General features: G+C 40.6%; 1 protein-coding gene across 6 annotated transcripts in view; it reads right to left on the bottom strand.

Moving 5' to 3' along the window:
• Positions 1-35: 35 nt before the first annotated feature.
• Positions 36-18,434, bottom strand: part of LOC111846646 (diacylglycerol kinase zeta-like) — a 106,241-nt gene continuing 87,842 nt past the window's right edge. For all 6 annotated transcript variants that reach the window (XM_072698375.1, XM_072698373.1, XM_072698372.1 and 3 more), the window contains 6 exons: positions 13,035-13,069; positions 11,623-11,672; positions 10,098-10,218; positions 8,242-8,278; positions 7,462-7,561; positions 36-4,860 (listed from right to left, as the gene is read on the bottom strand). In XM_072698375.1, coding sequence (XP_072554476.1) covers positions 4,744-4,860; positions 7,462-7,561; positions 8,242-8,278; positions 10,098-10,218; positions 11,623-11,672; positions 13,035-13,069 — 460 coding nt within the window. In that variant the 3' untranslated portion in view covers positions 36-4,743. The remainder of the gene's footprint in view (positions 4,861-7,461; positions 7,562-8,241; positions 8,279-10,097; positions 10,219-11,622; positions 11,673-13,034; positions 13,070-18,434) is intronic.

The raw sequence follows: 18,434 nt of genomic DNA, 5'->3' as shown, positions 1-18,434 counted from the left end.
AGCGGTACCATAAAAAGTATTACATGGAACCTATACTTCTTTAAAAGGTTTATTGTTTTCAAGCAGACATTAAAATCAACCCACATAACAAACATACAAGTCTATAGTTTACAATTCACACTTGTTTGTTCTTTCTTGTTGACTGTAAGTACAAAATTAAATCTTTAATATTAAAGTTTCTGTATAATGCACTATAGTTAACAAATCTTGCTCTGTAGATATATGCTGTATTTTAACCTTGAATTGCACTGCAACTCAAATGAAGCTCAGAAAACATACGTCACCAATTTATAAACTAAGGCAGTAAACAGTTTGCCTAACACATTCATTAAATGAATAAACATATGAAGAAGCACAAAAACACACCTGCTTGCTGTCTTGCTGTAGTCATATCAAGCACATCTTGTGAAATGGAGCAAAGCTGTTGAATATTTTAAATGTTTTGCTGAAAATCTGTACCTCTGCAGTAAGGCTGCACTGACGTCTAAGTTTTCTTTTAATTAATAAATACTTCAGTGTAGTGCAGTATGTGGTTCAGTAGAGACACTAATTACAGCCAGCAACAGCATACATAAAACTTTCATTTTGTTTTTCTTTTTTTATTGCAAACCGGGTATGTCATTTAAAGAAATAATCTTTGGATGCTTTGAGAAATGTGTCTATCTTTCTATGCCACCTAAAGAAGTAAATTGATATTTCTGGTAATTAACACATTACTGTATATGGACATAATCATAAAATGTGACAAATGACAGCATTGTTCATAACTTAACAGAACAAAACAAAAAATAGCCAAATACTCTAGTCTGTAACTCAAGGCATATTTTCTTTTCATATTATTTTCACAAAATGTTTTTTTTGTGTTTTTTTTGGCGGTAGCTTCAGTCCCAGCTGAGTGTACTGAGCTGATAATATCTACACCCAAAGTGGGTCCATGTTTTTCATGAAAATATGCCAGTCTGTCATGGTCCCTTTCAGTAACATGATGATGATTTTTATGACCATCAAGGTACTAGTTACCAGGATCTTAACCTATAAGACTCAATATATCAGTTAGTAGGATCCCTGGGCTAAATTATGTGTGCTAAAACAAGCTGATCCCTGGACTATGTACACTGGGGTATAACTTTATCCAAACCCAGGTAAATATTGAAAAAAAGAATATTGTTGATACAGGAACTAAAAATAGCTTAAAAATCAAAGGCAGAGCAGTCTCCACAGAATATACATTATATAAAACTTACATTTCTGCAGTAAATACAAAAAGATGGCCAATCAGAACAGCATCGTACTGTAAAGTGCATGGAATGAACCTTGCAAACGTATGCGTGTAATAATAATAATAATAATAATAATAATAATAATAATAATGTCTTATTGAACCTTAATTAAGTGAATGAATATTTATAAATTCCATGCTATTTTCATTTTTATAAAACTGGATGAATTCAAGGCATAAGATACAACAAAGCTAGAACTCCTGAGTGTATAGTGAATAATTAAGCGTTATGGTACTCCGTTAAATACTTTGAGTTCCTCGTAGAAGATGCAGGGTTGGCCTGTGTTTCCAAGGTCTCCGTCTAGGGACCATAGTCAGCTGGGTTGGAAAGAACTGTAACAAATTGATGTACCATTACTATAATAGCCCTATAGCCATCTAAGAGTACTGCATCTTTTAATGGCACTTCTGAGTCCATCATTTACTCACTCAAGTGATTCTGGAAGGCAACAGACACGTATATGCTGGGACAAAGAGGACACATCAGAAATATGATCATGTCTGGATTCATTCTTATATTGGTCCAGTTGTAGCTAAGTGGTACAATAGCAAATAAACTGCTTCTGAGATCCAGAATGTACATTTGGTTGAATATGACAATATTATCTGCCAGTCAAAACATGCAATATCATGACCCATAAACAGGGATAGACATAACTGGTACGCAAGTACGCATTCACCTTTAAAAACGATATGTGCGACAATCGATTATGGTAACAGTGTAAATTTGTACTTCTTTTATGTATATTTATGCTGATATGAAAACAAAATATGATGCATTTTAATCTTTAAATGCTAGCTCTACTTCATTTGCGGTATACAGGTTAAAATGCAAGGTATTTTCTTTCTTTTTTTTGCACGCAGAAAGTTATACTCCAGAATACATTTCTTGTCATGTTTGTAAAAGCGCAATTGCGTACTTATTTTATTTGCATTTACGCTTTTACAAAAAATCGATTGTTGTACATATCGTTTTTAATGGTGAATGCGTACTTGCGTACCAGTTATGTCCATCCCTGCCCATAGATCATATTTAAATTATTTCCTACTGAATTCAGGAGAGAATGGAAATATGGATACTAATTTTGCCAAGGTAGTGGTCCAAATGCTTATCAAGATATTCAAAAAGGCCAAACAAATTTCTTGGTATTTTAGACAAAAATATAGACTTAATATTAACTAAAAATTTCACCAGCTTTACAGGATGAGTTATCTTAAAAACTAGTCTTTCAAATATTTTTGACTAGATATCGTTTCTTTGTCCATCCTCTCCGTGACACACAAAACTAACTTCTAACCAGTTTTATCTACTGGAAGGATCTGAAATGGCAGCAAATCTCTAAATCACCTCTGAATAGTGTCTCAGAAGGGCACATTTCAGCATGCAGGAAAAAAATAGATATGTGAAGATATGCCAGAAAAGCAAAGTTGACAGATTTGACAGTTGACACTTTCCTACTGCGTAATCCCTAATAGATTTCGGGGAGACATCTAGGAAGAAGTCAGAATTGCTTCATATCATGACACCTGTGTAAACCTAATTCTATTAAGCAATTTTAACAAGCTAACTTCAGTCCAGAAATATTACATAGTCAACCAGCAATCTAAGGCGTATTCTTAGTGTGAGAACCTGAAACACTGTACAACATATAAAAGCTCTTGTATAAGGTTTAAGAAAGAAAAAAACATTTAAGGTTTTATTAACATACAAAGAACATTTAGAATTAAAAAGAAACTAGGACCACATGTGTGACAAGACCTCATCCACGTCAGTTTCTCCACCTGAAAAAGCTAGTCATATGTTTTTATTTTGTATAAAAAAGCAGTAGCTTAAAATGGATGACTGACTATTGTCTCCCCCTGTACAAGCGTAAAGACGGCCAGATCCAAAAATTAGCAGTTAATTAGCAATGCTTGAAACACTATGACCTACATGGTGTCTTGACACATTGGGCGTAAAAGGAAGAAGGTAGACAATTGTCAGCCATTCACGTATTGTAGGTATATTTACCCTGTGAACATTTCAGGCAAATTATTATTAGAAAAGCAGCCACCAGCTGTCACAGTGGATCTAGACGCATGGCATTCAGGTGCACAGCAAAAGGGAGGCTTTCTGCGTGCAAAAAGGCCTTTTCAATTTACTCTGAAAAACATAATAATAATATGATGTTATGGCCATTTCAACAGCCTTCATAATCTTAAACTAAACAGTTCCTTATTTTAACTGTCAATCAGTTCTATACACAGCCAAAAATAGTCTAGAAAATAAATAGCCTCTACACATTTTTTGTCAGAGTCAATTTTTCATTCAGCTTCCTTTGGAATTCATCACCTAGACCTGAATGGTATCCATTTAGACTGGGAGAAAATTGTGGAAGTTGGTTACAGCCTAACACAGCTTAAATCTTCCTAGTCGCTTCTCTAGTAAGAACTGCAAAAGGATCTGCAAAGTTAACGTAAGAATGTTTCACAATAATAGTTATATGTAACATGGGAGAACAGCTAGCAATTTCTGAAAAATATTTATATATATAAAATTTACATTTTTATAATATAAACATAACAAGACGCAAAATAGTATTTTTGTACATCAATGCCTTATATAAATATCTGTGTATTTTAAAATGTAATAACAAGTATACCATTAACCAGCACTAAGTGGAAGTTCAGATAATCAGCTGAAAATATTGGCATCAAAGCAATAAGATGGAAAAAAAAATGCTTTGACAGATAGCTTCTGAAATAAGCATACAGTACCCAACCTTCTCCTGTAAACCTACACAACTACTGCAATGATAATACTCCTCAGTCCTTGCCATTGAACAATACTGGTTCCTAATATAATGTAATCATACAGAGAAATATGAGGCTTTAAATGTAAAATGTCAACTTCAGATGGAGGTTAAACCAACAAATTGAGGTTTGGTTAAAAAAAAAATCAGTCAAAACATTTAAAATGAAATTACAGCAGTCATATAAAACACATCTAAGCAACTCTCTTATGAGTCAAAAATCTAATGCTAACAGACTGGTCACCTTCGAGCATAATTAGTTATTATCACCAGACAGTCTGTGATGACAGATTTGATATTGCAAAGGAGATATTGCAGGAGAACAGTAAGATCGGCAACACATTCAAGCTTCAAACATTCTGTTCCTTGTTTGTGCAAAACTCCCTCTGTCCTCCTATGAAACAAAGTCTCTTTGGACCTGATGCTGTGGCGAAAAAAGCAACAACACAACAGAAACGGAAAGTAGCTCTTTTGTGCATTCTTGTACAACACAACAACAATAGTCTTTTTGGCAGTGCAATGTAGGAAACTTCAAAAGAACTCATTGTTCTCTCTCCAGCTGCCAGCGTGCAGGAAGCAGGATGGGCTGCCCTGACTGGCCTCCTCACTCTTTCCACTCTTTCCTACCCAGGTAAGCTGAGCATTTGGCATGAGCAGGGAAGCTGTGCTGGGTCACACAGCCGTTTCCTGGTCCTCCCGCTGGATCATCTGGTAATGCTGCCGGTTCTCCAGGTAGGCTGCCAGCTCAGGGTCCTTGGCTTTTTCTGCACGGTGTTTAGGGGTGTCACCCTGGTCAGAGAAAGCAGCTTTAATATCCCACATTTCCAAGATAGTGGGATATTAACTGGGCAGCATGCTGGTTTAGGATATTCACCAAAGCTAGTATAAGCTCTAAAGTTCTTCTTGGGATCTGATAGGAGCCTAGCTGTTATACACTTGAGCAATATTACTTCAACAACTTCACATAGGACTAAATGGTGTGCAGCTAAATTGCGGATACTCATTTCATTTAGGTGTAGCTTCAAAGCCTGTGTATGGCAGGGTCAAAATAACGGTTGGACACTTGAGGAATTTGATTAACTCAAACTACTCCAAAATTACCACTGTGGACAAACGCATCTGCTAAATAAGTAACTGTAATATCATCAGTGGATTTGGGGTCAGAAGGACTCCCAACAGATCCTAATATGAAACATGGTTGTGATTCTTTGATGCACTGGATGATCCACAGCCCTTTCTTATGGTGCAAAACACAGAGACAATGGAGTTTGTAAGGACTGGGGGTAAAGGGGGAGACCGCTTTTCATCATTACACACTGACTACAGGTGAATAAAGGTCTGCTCATGTTAGTTTGCCCCACCCATCTGTACACCAAGCTCACTGCAGCTGTTTGTTTTCCCAAAGTTTTTCAACTGTTTAACTGCAATCTGGCATCATAAGCTACCATGAACGTAAATAGCAAAGGGAGACGTGTGCAAACAGAGAACATGCCCAGGCACGCATGCCTAACCAGGCCGAATTCTGGCAGCAGAGCCCAAGACATGCGCTGCATCGCCTATGAGTCTCCAGAACATAAGTCCATCTGCCGCCATTGAAATCAGAATGCCGTTAAAATGCACCAAAGCTATATTAAACATTAATTAAACTATGTTTTTACATTTATGCACTAGCTATTTATATTAACTGTGATTCATTGAGTGGACCTGACTCCCAGGTACATGCAAAAATCACATACATAAACATGACGTCCTTGTTTAGTACTGTGCCTGTGTTGTAGCTTTGCCAGAGAGCCTTTATTACCATATGATGAGACGTGCCTTTTATTTACTTTTTGGCAGTCAGAGAGCTTAGATTCATTTGGATGATCCTCTCCAGTTGTCTCCCCTCTATTGCCATCCCTCATTTCTCAGAGTTTAATTGGTCTCCCCTTGCAGCTGGACATATCCCAGTAATCAGCTCTGTCTATATCCAGTGGAATTAATCAATGTTCCATCTCTCCTCTCCTTCGTAATTCCCCACATTTCTTTGCAAGTTTCTTTGCCCTGAAATTTGTAACATGCCCTGCTGCACGTGGTGATGATTACAATGTGAACAGATGTACGATATGCTACATACTGCTAAAATAAGAAGGTTTCTTGCAGAAATATTATTGAGTGCTTATGACACATTTTCACAAGGCATTAGATTTCATTCTAAAGATTCTCATAGACTAGTAATAGGCAAAGTTGTTTCAACTGTTCAGTTGAAAATGATGTTAAGCAAAAAGTTACAAATTGATTACAAGATTTTTGTAAAGGTTACCACTGACTTCTATATTCTCCCAAGGACTAAACCGACAGGCCCTGCAGACAATCTGCCTTCAGAACACTTTGAATAGAAAGGGAAACCTTTTCAAGGTTTGTGAAGGTTTGGATGTGTCTCTCTTCCTGTTATGAGAAACAAATGCAATGTTCTCTCAAGTTTTCAAGTGGACAACCTGGGTCTGTTCAGAATTCTGTAGAAATGAGGAAGGAGGATGAAAGCGAGAGGTTCTGCACCTCTGGAGAGCAGCAGAGATCCAAACAAGTCAGTGAATAAATATTCTCAGGGAACGCAGGAGAATTTGGGATGATGATTGACAAACCAAGGTTATGCTATACATGACAACTTCAGAGTCCATCCGGACAAGATCCTGGTTCAGCTTACATGGTGCACCATTTCTCTCCGTTTCTCTCCTAGTAGAAGTGAGTAGATATTACATTTGTATTATGGTGCCAGGGGCTATGTTCAGCTCTGCAGTCAATGTTTGGACTACAATGAACCTTACGGTGAATGTCTGGACCAGAATAACAATTACTACAATGATAGTGTATTAAATAGCCTCTTGCAAGTTTGGGATAAATGTTAAAAGCAGCACTGAACCTTGTGGTGAATGGTTGGTCTATTTCAGGCCTATTCGCTCTTTTGCCAGCTACTGTATCCCTCGGTATTCTGTCCCTGTTACATATTATGGGCATTCATTATTTCACAACCAAAACAAAATATAACTGGATTATTTTTTTCCTGGCATCTCTGAAGAGAAATAGAGAAATCTCGGTCAATGTTGCAGGTAAATTGGCTCTATTGTGGGCAGTGGTGCACTGATGGTCTGGGAAGCACACGTGTAAGTGGAAGATTGCTAGTTTGAATCCCCAACCAGGTACCCTGAGCATATGGGTTATGTGCTATGGTGTATCAACAATGACAACTAATCACTTTCACTTCACTTATTATGAACAATGAGATCCATATCAAGAGACACATTACAGTAAATGTTTTCCCCTGGTACAGACTGAGCATTTTCCTCAGATGCTCTGTGAAAAACTCATGTAATATTATCATATTAGTTTCATGGATGTGAATGCCTTCACCTGCAGGTCAGTCTTCATTAGGGACGCCCCAGCTTCCACCAAGTAATGGCAAATGGTCCTCTGGCGCATCGCGGCTGCTTTATGCAGGACTGTCTCTCCGCTGTGACCCGCAAAGAGACAAAATGCTCATCTGTGGCCTTTGCAACTAGTTACATGTAATAGTGTTGAGTAATTAACTTACAAAATAAATGTAACTGAAATTTATTTTAAATTTTAAGTTACTAATCAAAATCATGATGATTACAAAGGGGTTACATCCAAATATATCCTTTTTAGTAAAAGCTTATATGTATAGTATAACGTTCATTTTGTTTCTCTGCATCTTTTTGATGAACAGAAATGCCTTCATTTGGCATAATCCCAGGCAACACGTGTCAGCAAAGCTGTTGAGACTTTTCAGTTTTATTGCCCAGTTTAAAACATTTGTTAGAAAAGTAATCAAAAAGTAATCAAATGCAATACGTTACAGGACATTGATGAAGTAATCAAAATAGTTAGATTACTTATTACATTTCAACAAGGTAACCAGTATTCTGTAACCTATTGCATTACAAAAGTAACCTTCCCAACACTGTGTACAGCCCTGGAGAGAAGTACTGGGGAGCGGAGGAGATGCAGAGGGCTTCCAGTTCATCAGAATGGATGAATAAGGTTTAAAGCAAAAACCTTACATCTATTATCCTTACAGATACAGATGCATTACACCTAAATGAGAAATGGGCCATGGGATTAACTTAGACTAAAGTAATAAAACAAGGCAGTAGTAACTGAAGGACATACCTCTCTTTTTCGGTTACATCCAAAATATCACTGGATGCTAGAGGGGAAGAGACACACAAAAATCACCAGGTCAGTTTCGTCCAATTTTCACGGAACTAAAACTGCAGATAAATACATTCTGTTTAGAGAAGAGCACAGTAGTGAATAGTGTTAGACACACAAGCCTAAACAGATCCGCTCAATAGGTCAGATGCAATGTGAATAAATCGCTGATGTAGAAAGTATTAACCCCCTTACATTAAAATTACATATAAGCTCAGTTTTCGTTGAACTGTTTTGAAACAAAACATAATTATGTTATGGGGAAAGGTGTATGAAGAAAAAAATTATAAAAATTTTTAATTTTAAAATGCTCTAAAACTGAAGCAGTGCCACACAGTGATAGCAAAACAAGAGCAATTTTGACACTTGATTGTTAGGACAGTATGGTAATGTCCAAATCTATTTTGGTATTTTGACAATGGAAAAAACAGTCTATATGCCAGCACAAGCCACGAAAAGGTTGTCTTAACTCTCCTAATTATTCAGAGATGCATTTTGGGAGTGACATGCAAAAAAAACCAATCAGAATAGCACGTCACCTCACCATGTACCCATTAGGGATGAGTCAGCATTTTCAAATAACATATATAAAACAGAAAAACAGTCAAATAAAATCAAATAATAAATGAGCTATTTTAAATATTTTTAGCAGAAATATAATTAGTTTTGATTTATTTGTTCACTAATAAGTTTGTGTTTTTTTAATCTGAAATTTACAGCTATTGTTTTCGCGTGAGCTCGGCATGCACTCTCTGAGCCAATCATTTTCATCCTTGCTCACTCATAGTGTGACATGTTTGCGAGAAAATTAACAAAAATGACTGAGGCGCACAAGAACTGAACACCAAAAGACATTGGTCTTTCGCTGTATGGAAATATTTTGGATTAGATGGAGATGACACTGATTAAAAACAACTGGTTTGCCAGCACTGCTTGTCATTAGCACAACTGTCGGCAAAAAGTGTAAGAGAATCTGATAATGCTGCTGTTAATTTTACATGTATACTTAGGTTGCCATTGTGGTTGTCATTAAAAATGTTATTGAAATTCATGGTCTGTGAAATTCATTCCTAATACATTTTAAGAGTGAACTGTCAGTGTACCAATATAGACTTTTTGGCAAGTTAACCAGAATATGAACTACAGACTTGCCTTTCCCAGTAAAGTCAGACTCTGTTGATAGGTAATAATAAGTTCTACTTAGCCATAGTATGTTTTGGGTGAATATTAAACTCCTTTTTTGTTTTATAAATATTGTAGCATATCATTCAACCCTAGTTTCAACGCTACTTTTAATTATTTAATTTATCCTTTTCTAGCAATGAGTGATGTCATATTTTGTGCGGAAATAAATTAATGGAGTAGCCTATAATCCAGAGAAGTATTGTTAGGATTATGTTGTTGAACATTTCCATTCCCTATAACTGCCCAAGGCAAAGGCTATTAAATGTTATAGTATACAACTGCACTTGAGCTACCACTTCAGCTTAATTGAATTTCTTTTTCAATTTAATTTACTCAAGCTACTTTTTAGTGTTTCACATCAAACCAAATATTATTCACAAAGTAACTGGTGAAATTCAACTAGTAATTCTGCCTGAAATGCCCTAGTACACACATTACTTGTTGATAAGATGTTTTCACCACGATGGCTCTACATCGTAAGTGTCTTATGCGTCTCTGCCTAGGTACTGTATGTGCAGTATAATAAGGTTAAATCTCTGTCCAGTAGGACATCTATTATGGAGAAATTGAGTGCTGCCCCTCACGCTGTGCTAACTGTTTCACATTGTCATCGTGAGTAGATGTCCTACCATTGTCTATGATGTACTTGACAATCTCCTTGCTGCCGGCAGTGGCTGCATGGTGCAATAACGTGCAGCCAGATGAGTCCTGCACAGACAGGTCAGCCCCCAGCTTGTGAAGCTCCTTCAGCTGCGGAAAAACAGTTGACCGTCAGTCTTCATCCACCGTTCCAGTTCTTCTAAACTTAATTAGAGAGACTTTATTGTTGTCATTGTATCAGAAATACAACAAAATTTCTTTGGTAGCTTACGGCTCAGCAGCAAAGAGGTACATTAGTGTACCACATTAATACAGAATACAGTCTCGTAGACATGGTATAAATATGAATAAAACCTAAGATAACTATTAATAAAATACAATATATAAAAAAACTAAAGAAAACCTCTAAAATTATTTACAGATTATAGGTATTTACAAGTCATTGTAATTTAAAGTGACCAAGTGCATATCAGCAGCAATACAGAGGTGTGGAAGTGACTTTATGGTCAGTGTTCTGTAGTGGGAAGGGGTGTGACGGAGGGTACTGCTCTCGGGAAAAAGCTGCTCCTCACTCTGTTTGTTTAACATCACCACCCAAGCTTATTCTAAAGAGGCTGAGTGATGCTATACCCCATGCGCTGGATCATCAGTAAGCAATGTTTGGAGTGTGGAACAGATGCTGATTTTATGGAAACAGTTAAGTCCACCACTTCCATGAGGACTAATGCCAAGTGGAAGCTCTGTATAGTTACTCTGCTGTGCAAACACAAGGCCGTCCTAACCAAGGGTTAGGGTTAGGGTTAGGGTTAGGGTGAGGCCATAGTACCTATCCATAGATTTCACTTGAAGCTATATAATTAACCTTTAACATTATTAAAAATGATACTGTCGGCTGGTATTTAAAGGGGACCGTCTATATTTTCATGATGCAGAAAAACTTATATATGCCTTTATAACTTCCAGACTGGACTACTGTAATGCCATTACATAGACTTCCATTCTGGTTGCCCTTACATAGACTTCAGGTAGAACAAAATACAGCAGCCAGAGTTCTAACAAACACTAAAATTCCTTATCATATGGCACTCAGGAAAAGGTCAGCCCAGACATGCTTGCTAACTGGCTCACTCCTCCGCTGAGGAACAGTGTCAGCTATGGAATTTCGAGTCAGAGTTGCCCCATGCCAGAGTCTGAGGGGGGAGGCTCAGCTTGTGGCAGTGCCTGTAAGCAAAGTTGCGCTCAGGAGCTCCCAAAAAGCTGTCTGCTGATGGAAGTAATTTATTACCCTGTCTGCATAACACTTACAGGAGACTGAGGAGTGTTGTTCTTGTAGGGACTTGCAGGAATAATCTGCTTTAAGACATATTCTGTCTATAGTATGCATGGTATTTCAAAGTGCAGGGTTCAGCTGCCCACAGCATCTGACATTCTGGGAGGAATGTCTGCTAATGCTCTCTGACACTACTAACCTTCGAACCCTCAAGAGAGCATTTTTTTTTAAGGGCACCGATAACAGTGTCCTCATTACGGGAAGAAGGGGGTCTTTTCACTTACCATTCGGTGGTCTTTGCTCTTCACACACTCAAAGAGTATTTCAGCTGATACTAAAAAAGAATAGTATTAAACATGCTCATATAAATTATCACATTAATTCTGTTGCTGCTACAGGAAGGCTCAAAGTGACAGTGGCAGTTATTCAGTGTAGGAATTATTTCCAGTCCAGTATGAGAATATAATTTATACATAATTCACTCTTCAGAAAACTGCATGAAAATTAATGAGTCTAAGAGCAAAGTCTCAAATTTCCTTTACATCCATTACGGAATTTATCTCTTTAAGAAAAACAAATTAATGAAACAAATTAATGAGCAATGATGACAAATGTGTCTTTTTTTGGACCTGTTTTTGGACCTTCCTAATCACCACCTTAATAGTTAAATGGAACAAGTATTCTTAAGTGTATAATTTGACTTAACAGCTTGTGCTTTGTATCACTGCTCGATTACGTGACCATCTGCCCCAGCTAATAAGTATGTCTGAATTCCCAACCTCCGGTGTCACGCTGAGAGTAACCACAGCATAGACAGTGAGGCAGAGCAAAAACACTGCAGCCAGCAGAACACAGAACTGGCCCAATTCCAGAGCCCGACCCGAGTGTACTTTTGGGATAGCGGCAGGGGTTAAACCATAATCAGAGAAGAGGGGGGGCCTGTCAAGTTGTTAGTTATTTTATGTGCTTATGATCACAATCTTAAAGATGTTCATTTGTTGGCATGTTGTTGTACCATTTTAACTTAGTTTGACTTGATGAAGGTACTGTACATATCACCTGGTTAAATAGTACTCCAATTTTTTTAAAACATAACACATGAATGAAACTTAAAAATGCATCAATATTGCTTATCACTACAAGTAATACTCTTGCTTATTCATTCATAATGTCCCAGTGAAAGTGCATTAAAATATCAAATCGTACATGGATTGCTTCTTACACATGTGTTGCCTCTAGCAGAGTCTAGCCAGTAACTGAAGTTACTGGTTAATGGAAGTAACGGAAGGTGAAATAAATCAAAATACAAAAAACATGGGACTGAAATCAAGGCATCATGTAGGAATATCTCATCCCCTAAAGACCATCTATTAAACCATTCACTTTGGATCTTCCACTAAATTTTGGGCCATTAAGAAAAAGGGTTAATGGTAAAACCTGGCTGGCCAGAACAGTAAATATCAGAGAAGAGGATGGGTCAGCTAAACAAAATGGCCGGCAAGGAATCGTCCAACCCCTGAACCCTCTTTGAAAACAGCTCGATCTGAGATGGCCATTTTAAAGGTATATTTTAGATTGGAACAATATCCTGTAACTGGTACAACTACCACTCCACCTAGCATGAAATGTGTAACTATTTTTCTTTTTACCATATTTATAAAATTCTGAAATAAGAAAAATAAAAAGTATTATTTACCTTTATCCGTGTTACATATGGCAGTCCCCTCAGACCTAATGAGAAAAAAAGAACTGGATTTACCTTTAATCTTTCATGTCTCATTGAATTGTTCTGCATTATTATATTGCCAAAGAGCTATGTGAGACTCAAAAAACACTCATGGAGCACAAATCTTACATTATATACACCATAGGAGCCTGCTGGGTACATCTGTTTGGAGATACTGCAAATATAAATGCTTTGAATCGCTACCCATTTTTGCTTAGGAAATCCTAGTCATTAATTTCAAAAGAGTAAGCCTGACAATCCATGGTACATCTCCATGGTGAGGAGAAAAGACAGAAAAGGAGTATAATGATTGGTTTTCATTTTCATTACAGATGGGAGACAAAACAGGGCTGCAGGAGCGTCGGCTCATGTTGGGACGAGAGTAGTTCTTGTTCACCTCCCAGCCCAAGATAAGGCAGCCTAGCTAGAGCGTGACCCCATACATTCAAACTCTGCTCCTTCCATGGCAGGTTGTGGGAAGCCCCCCAGAATGGACAGAGAGCAGAGCCTTAAGCTGCCTTGCTGTCACTCCCAGTTAGACTGGGGAGGGCTCAGCTGTCAGCTTGTCTAAAGCCAGTCTGCAGTGCTAAGCCAGGGAGGGCCCTGAGAGGCACAGAAAGATCCCTGACTGAAGGCAGGCTAGGAGGCTGGATGTGGGGCTGTAAGCCGGCCATAATGATAAGGCCAGCAGGGCCTTATGCACAGGCCTGTGAAGTACAGACCCTTACCAGCCTCCTGCTGAACACTGCCCTTGTTTTATTCACATTGTCAGCGTGTATCTTTTAAGGGATGATTTGTTTCAGAAAACACATCACTGTAAAACTTAAAACAAATCTAACCTACCAAGGATATCATATTTATCTGGAATGGATGGACAGGTACCCCATAATACTCAGAATCAGGTCAGGTCATGTTGGGGAGCATACACTGATCAGTGTGTTGCCGCACCCACCACAAGACGAAACACCACGGAATCCCAATTGGCAACCCCCCACACAGTCCAGTCCCACCCTCTAGAAATGGCCTTCCATCTGCTCACAATGAATATACTCGTAATGCTTCAAAGAGGTATCCCATCATAGTCAGAATGAACAATGAACTTGTGAACTGTGACCCCTCTGAACCCCAAGACCCTGGCCTCTATTTTGACGATCTAACACAAAGCGCAAAGCACAACTAACATCTTCTACAGGAGCACCACTGTTTCACCTAAGTCTTTCGAGGTAAAGCAGGCGTGGGATGAGGTAGAAGTGAGTGTGTCCTTGTTTTCTAGCATCACCAGATCATCCATGCCGTGCCGAAAGTTCGCTGCTGAACAAGCACAGTGGCTGGGAACGGGGACTTAATTATGCTTGTGTTTTTTTTGTTTTTTTGGTTAGTTAGGTAGTTTAGGTAAGTTTGCAAAATATAAATAAAACCGCCATGTTTGTTCAACCAGAACAACTGTTTTATAATGTTCAAAAAAAAGGCAATAGGGCCGTTATTTTTCTACATCTCATAATTTACATTCCTTATCAGGCTAAAGACAATTCAGCCCTTCTGCCAGCTAATCCCAACCTTACCCAAACTGCTGCGGGTGTACACTCCTTTGCTGGTATCAGCACATGCACTTCAGGGTCACGCTTTCTATAGTCCTCTAATGTGTCCTCATTCATGTCCAACAGACATCCATCACGCATGGCAATGTTAGGCAATATACAAAGAATGCCACTTCCTTCTGAAGGCTGACTTTCCACCTGACTTTTCTAAATATTCGAAACGCTTTTTCAGCATTCCAAATGTCCTTTCAATTACAGTACATGCTTAATTCTGATAATGAACTTGAAAGATTTTTTAATGATACGGTTTGTTCTTAATATATATCATTTTTCTTGTGGTGTTTCATTAAACAGTATGATTATGTGAAAGGATCAAATGTACTAAAAATGTATATAAATTAAATTAAATTAAATTAAATAACAAAAAAACATAATTGCACCTCAAGCGCATACCTGTGTCAATAACAAGCATTGTGCACCTGCACATTTCCAAAACATACCGCTTAAATACCATTTAATAATATGCCACTGACTTTAGACGTCGTTTTTATTGGTTAATAGTGTAGTGTCATTTCTCTGACTCCTATTAGTGCAAGGCAGGTGCAAAATCATTTGCTATTTTGACGACGTGCAAGCATGGCATGAAAATGAGCAATATGCTGGTATAGAACTACCAAAACCACTTTGTGTTGCACTTTGCACTGGTGGAAAATAGGGCTCCCTGAGTTAGAGCAGCCAAAATACCAACAGCATGCTCTGATCCAAGGAATTCATCCTCACAATAATGCAGTATTCTCTTTCTGTGTTACTGTGCCTGTGAGTCCCTAATTAGACAGCTTTATCCCGTTAGGATCATTAACAGGGCCGAGGTAAAACTAAGCTCCTTCTGCCTCTTTTATATACAAATATCCTATTTCTCATTTTGGTTTAAGTGAATTCCCAGACAAATATCTGATAAAAAATTAAAATGAAGTCCTGTTTTTCTTTCACAATTCTAGGTAAAACTGTGTTTCAGTACTGAACTGTGGGTCACTGGTTCTGAAGAAATAAATATTGACAGAGGAGCATACTGTGGCTTGGACTGCCTCTTCTCCAATGGATACTAAGAGAGGGAGAAATTCTTTCAGGTTTAACCCTTTCTGCTTCTTCCTCAAGCATTTTCTGCCTTTTTGGGCACATTACTTAAGCCTCATATCATCATTATACGCACATTGCCAAGGTTAAGATTCCATCTGTCCCTGTAACCATTATTTAGGAATAAAAGAAACAGTTGTACAGGCAGGAACTGGACTGTGTGCAAGCTCAGTGGGCAGCACTACGGCCAAACTCCTCAAAGCTGGGGCTTAGAATGCTGTCCCCTGCTGCATTTTGTTTCTGGGGCCACCCAGAGGCATGATCTACAGTGAGACTCTGCCACGCAATGTGCTGCAACCCAGAAGCATGCCCTACAGCGAGACTCTGCCCTGAAATGTGCTGATGCCCAGAAGCGTGCTCTACAGTGAGACTCTGCCCAGAGATGTGCTGATGCCCAGAAGCGTGCCCTACAGTGAGACTCTGCCCAGAGATGTGCTGATGCCCAGAAGCGTGCTCTACAGTGAGACTCTGCCCAGAGATGTGCTGCAACCCAGAAGCGTGCTCTACAGCGAGACTCTGCCCAGAGATGTGCTGCTGCTCAGAAGCATGCCCTACAGCGAGACTCTGCCCTGAAATGTGCTGATGCCCAGAAGCGTGCCCTACAGCGAGACTCTGCCCAGAGATGTGCTGCTGCTCAGAAGCATGCCCTACAGCGAGACTCTGCCCTGAAATGTGCTGATGCCCAGAAGCGTGCCCTACAGTGAGACTCTGCCCAGAGATGTGCTGCAACCCAGAAGCATGCCCTACAGCGAGACTCTGCCCTGAAATGTGCTGATGCCCAGAAGCATGCCCTACAGCGAGACTCTGCCCTGAAATGTGCTGATGCCCAGAAGCGTGCCCTACAGCGAGACTCTGCCCAGAGATGTGCTGCTGCTCAGAAGCGTGCTCTACAGTGAGACTCTGCCCAGAGATGTGCTGCTGCTCAGAAGCGTGCTCTACAGCGAGACTCTGCCCTGAACTGTGCTGATGCCCAGAAGCGTGCCCTACAGCGAGACTCTGCCCTGAAATGTGCTGATGCCCAGAAGCGTGCTCTACAGCGAGACTCTGCCCAGAGATGTGCTGCTGCTCAGAAGCATGCCCTACAGCGAGACTCTGCCCTGAAATGTGCTGATGCCCAGAAGCGTGCTCTACAGCGAGACTCTGCCCAGAGATGTGCTGCTGCTCAGAAGCATGCCCTACAGCGAGACTCTGCCCTGAAATGTGCTGATGCCCAGAAGCATGCCCTACAGCGAGACTCTGCCCTGTGATCTGCTGCCGCCCAGATGTGTGCTCTACAGAGAGACTGTGCTCTGCGATGTGCTGATGCCCAGAAGTGTGCTCTACAGCGAGACTCTGCCCTGAAATGTGCTGATGCCCAGAAGCATGCCCTACAGCGAGACTCTGCCCTGAAATGTGCTGATGCCCAGAAGCGTGCCCTACAGCGAGACTCTGCCCTGAAATGTGCTGATGCCCAGAAGCGTGCTCTACAGCGAGACTCTGCCCTGAAATGTGCTGATGCCCAGAAGCGTGCTCTACAGCGAGACTCTGCCCAGAGATGTGCTGATGCCCAGAAGCGTGCTCTACAGCGAGACTCTGCCCTGAAATGTGCTGATGCCCAGAAGCGTGCCCTACAGCGAGACTCTGCCCTGAAATGTGCTGATGCCCAGAAGCGTGCTCTACAGCGAGACTCTGCCCTGAAATGTGCTGATGCCCAGAAGCGTGCTCTACAGCGAGACTCTGCCCAGAGATGTGCTGCTGCTCAGAAGCATGCCCTACAGCGAGACTCTGCCCAGAGATGTGCTGCTGCTCAGAAGCATGCCCTACAGCGAGACTCTGCCCTGAAATGTGCTGATGCCCAGAAGCATGCCCTACAGCGAGACTCTGCCCTGTGATCTGCTGCCGCCCAGATGTGTGCTCTACAGAGAGACTCTGCTCTGCGATGTGCTGATGCCCAGAAGCGTGCTCTACAGCGAAACTCTGATCTGCGATGTGCTGATGCCCAGAAGTGTGCCCTACAGCGAGACTCTGCTCTGCGATGTGCTGCAGGCCAGAAGTGTGCCCTACAGCGAGACTCTGCCCTGTGATCTGCTGCCGCCCAGATGTGTGCTCTACAGAGAGACTCTGCTCTGCGATGTGCTGATGCCCAGAAGTGTGCTCTACAGCGAGACTCTGCCCTGAAATGTGCTGATGCCCAGAAGCGTGCTCTACAGCGAGACTCTGCCCTGAAATGTGCTGATGCCCAGAAGCGTGCCCTACAGCGAGACTCTGCCCTGTGATCCGCTGCCGCCCAAATGTGTGCTCCACAGTGAGATTCTGGTCTGCAATGTGCTGCCACGAAGAAGTATGCTCTACAGCGAGACTCTGCATTGCGATGTGCTGTCGCCCAGAAGCGTGCTCTACAGCGAAACTCTGATCTGCGATGTGCTGATGCCCAGAAGTGTGCCCTACAGCGAGACTCTGCTCTGCGATGTGCTGCAGGCCAGAAGTGTGCCCTACAGCGAGACTCTGCCCTGTGATCTGCTGCCGCCCAGATGTGTGCTCTACAGAGAGACTCTGCTCTGCGATGTGCTGATGCCCAGAAGTGTGCTCTACAGCGAGACTCTGCCCTGAAATGTGCTGATGCCCAGAAGCGTGCTCTACAGCGAGACTCTGCCCTGAAATGTGCTGATGCCCAGAAGCGTGCCCTACAGCGAGACTCTGCCCTGTGATCCGCTGCCGC

The sequence above is a fragment of the Paramormyrops kingsleyae genome, chromosome 13 (assembly GCF_048594095.1).
Source record: "Paramormyrops kingsleyae isolate MSU_618 chromosome 13, PKINGS_0.4, whole genome shotgun sequence".
Taxonomy (NCBI): domain Eukaryota; kingdom Metazoa; phylum Chordata; class Actinopteri; order Osteoglossiformes; family Mormyridae; genus Paramormyrops; species Paramormyrops kingsleyae.
Note: the sequence above shows the minus strand (reverse complement) of the source record. Positions and strands in the feature narration are given on the sequence as shown.